We start from the raw sequence: 2,631 nt of genomic DNA, 5'->3' as shown, positions 1-2,631 counted from the left end.
TCATTGTGAAAGAGTCATCGTAATTAATATGTCGTGAAAATGTCACGCATTATTATTATCGACAATATATCGACAAGGATTTATAAAATAATAAATATTTTTTTCGCAGGATTTTTTTCGACAGAATCGACCGCGAAGCTGTTCTCACTAGGAAGAAAAATTGCAGATACGGAATGGATATGAGTGAAATCTTGTTGAAGAAATTCGAGCTTGGTGAAAGCGACACGACGATCTTTGCGAAAATATGCATCGCCCGGAGGAGTTAAAGGAAAAAGATATAGAGAAGGACTGCCGTGACGACATGAACAAATGTTCGTCGTGCATATACATGCTTCTCCGTTTGCTCTTATTCTATTCCTTCTCTCGCTATGCGCCTGGCTCTGCATTTGCCGATGGGGATTCGGCTACAATCTGAAAGATCGAGAAGTAATTTATGCGCGAGTATCCAAGAAACACAACAAGTTAAGAGAAAATGACTTTATTTCGATATTATTAAAGTCGAAATAATGATTTTTGGTTTGACTGTTTATTCACGTTAAGAATTAAAATAAAGTTATTTTGATTTTGTATTGACTTTTGTGTGTGTTCCTTGGATACCTCACGACTTTTTGCTAGAAATCTTCCTTTTATTTACGTTTTTTAATGATTTCTGTGAATTGCAGTGCTCGTTGTTTTTACTTTGCAGATTACCTATTGCCTGGTGGCCTATTTTATTATTATCTCGTTCTTGAACGTCGTCTTTTTAGGACATATACGACTATTTTATGATTATCCGCCGGAAATGGTCGGTAATTGATAGGATTATCGGCAGAGTGATGACAGGTGATGTCAGTCGCCTTGGCGGCCGCTAGATGGCGTTACCCGTACAATTCTTGCTGGAAGAAGCTGCTAATTTCTGGAGTGCAAGATATTAATTTACGAGTGAATTAATGATTTCTCGCGGCATATTTCAGTGAGAAACGTAATTAACTTTGGTGGATGCGCAGAAAGTGTTTGTAGTTATCGGAATCAACGAAGATTGCGCGGAGGTTGATTGATCGCTTATAACCTAACCTAAAAACGGAACTACTACGGTAAATATTTGTCAATAATCTTAAACTCTAATAGATCTAATGAGAGAAGTTCTAACACTTTATCGAGCGTTTTATTAACTTTAATACGTTTTTGGAGCATTTGTTATGTACTTGCATTTATTATGTCCTACTATCTTCTCTCTCTCTCTACGAAGAGATCTAAATATAATGAATTCTCTAACTTTAATCTTTAAATGAATATCACCCCTTTAGGGTGGTACAGTACTTGGTATTTAAAATCTTAGCCTCTAAGATAAAAGGGAAAATAAAAAGTATTGTCCAGATGCTTAGAAGTCTTAAAGTTCATTATTTTTACATTCCTCTGTCTCACAATGTAACAATGTAACAAATATAAATTTAATTATAACATAATAGTAAAAAATTAACTATGAAATTAAAGACTTTCTGTTCTGAACACTTATCAACTTGCTTATCTTTAAGCATCTACTTAAAGGTTAAGTAAAGTGTTCATGGAGAAAAAGTATGGTAACGTAGTTGCTTTTTATATTATTTTCCAGATGGGTCTTTCACGACACATTCAATTCATCAGCCGTACGGTCTTTGTTCAGAACAACGATGTAGACAAGGCATGCCGCTTATTAAATCGCATACTGTCCCAAGAAGACATCTTTGGTCAGTACAGGCGCACGAGGTATTATGAGAAACCAACTCAGGTCAGACGTAGGGTCAACTATGAGATGTGCAAGTCGATCTACAATGAGGATATGGACAGGAAGATCAAATTTCTTCTACGCAAGAACAGAGTAGATCCTTTTCCCGGTGCATCGTAAGATAACTTGTTCCATATTAAATCGTGTCATTGCAATAAATCTGTCCATCAATTGATAAAATATAGAAAATATTCAAAATAATACTGATTATTTCTTCTTCTAATTATTTTAATTTTATTCCCCGTATGTATGATACAAATTGATCATTCAGGATACTTTCGCAACTGAAGTTTATAGCTTTATTTATTTGTATAATTGAATGCCCTGATATATATTACTTCTATTACATTTCACGTGGACGGATCCGAAAGTATTTTTGTATATAAATAAAAATTGATGAGTACATAGTGAGACACAAAGATACAATCTGCAATCGGAGAAAATGGATCAATAAGAAATGCGCTTTAAAAGTTAATGCAGTGCTAAGAAGCAAAATGAAAAATCATCCTGGCAGACAGAAATGCGTTTTCTCGCTATCTCACGCCATAAGTAACTCCAGGAAGTCGGTTTGCGCGAGAAGCGCGCATTTCTCTCTTCCTCTCTCTCTCTCTCTCTCGCACATTTTTTTTCCCTTTTCCACTCCTCTTTCTGTAAGCGACTTCCATCATCTTTCTTTCGCGAGAGGCGAGAAAAGACAAAACGTCCGGTTGGTTGGTCGGCTTTCCTGGCAACGACTCCGCCAACTTGGCGAAAATTGAATAGATAGTGGCGCCCGGACTATGCCAAGTTTTCCAGCGGGGTTTGTCGGTGGACAGGAGGGTAATTCAACCCCTCCCGTGGAAAGAGCGAAAGAATGAAAGAGAAAGAAAACAGAAAGAGAACGGTTG

The 2,631-nt window shown here is 36.7% G+C and overlaps 1 protein-coding gene across 2 annotated transcripts in view; it reads left to right on the top strand.

Moving 5' to 3' along the window:
- LOC108748896 (28S ribosomal protein S21, mitochondrial) overlaps positions 1 to 1,923 on the top strand; it is a 2,262-nt gene extending 339 nt beyond the window's left edge. Inside the window, exons 2-4 of one of the 2 annotated variants that reach the window (XM_018487308.1) lie at positions 125 to 426; positions 686 to 1,073; positions 1,592 to 1,923. In XM_018487308.1, coding sequence (XP_018342810.1) covers positions 1,592 to 1,864 — 273 coding nt within the window. In that variant the 5' untranslated portion in view covers positions 125 to 426; positions 686 to 1,073 and the 3' untranslated portion in view covers positions 1,865 to 1,923. Of the gene's footprint in view, positions 1 to 109; positions 427 to 685; positions 1,074 to 1,591 lie in introns of both variants that reach the window. The other variant, XM_018487307.1, reaches the window with a different exon arrangement.
- The last annotated feature ends 708 nt before the right edge of the window (positions 1,924 to 2,631 follow it).

The sequence above is a fragment of the Trachymyrmex septentrionalis genome, unplaced genomic scaffold (genome assembly GCF_001594115.1).
Source record: "Trachymyrmex septentrionalis isolate Tsep2-gDNA-1 unplaced genomic scaffold, Tsep1.0 scaffold25, whole genome shotgun sequence".
Classification (NCBI taxonomy): domain Eukaryota; kingdom Metazoa; phylum Arthropoda; class Insecta; order Hymenoptera; family Formicidae; genus Trachymyrmex; species Trachymyrmex septentrionalis.
This window is presented reverse-complemented; position numbering and strand designations above follow the sequence as displayed.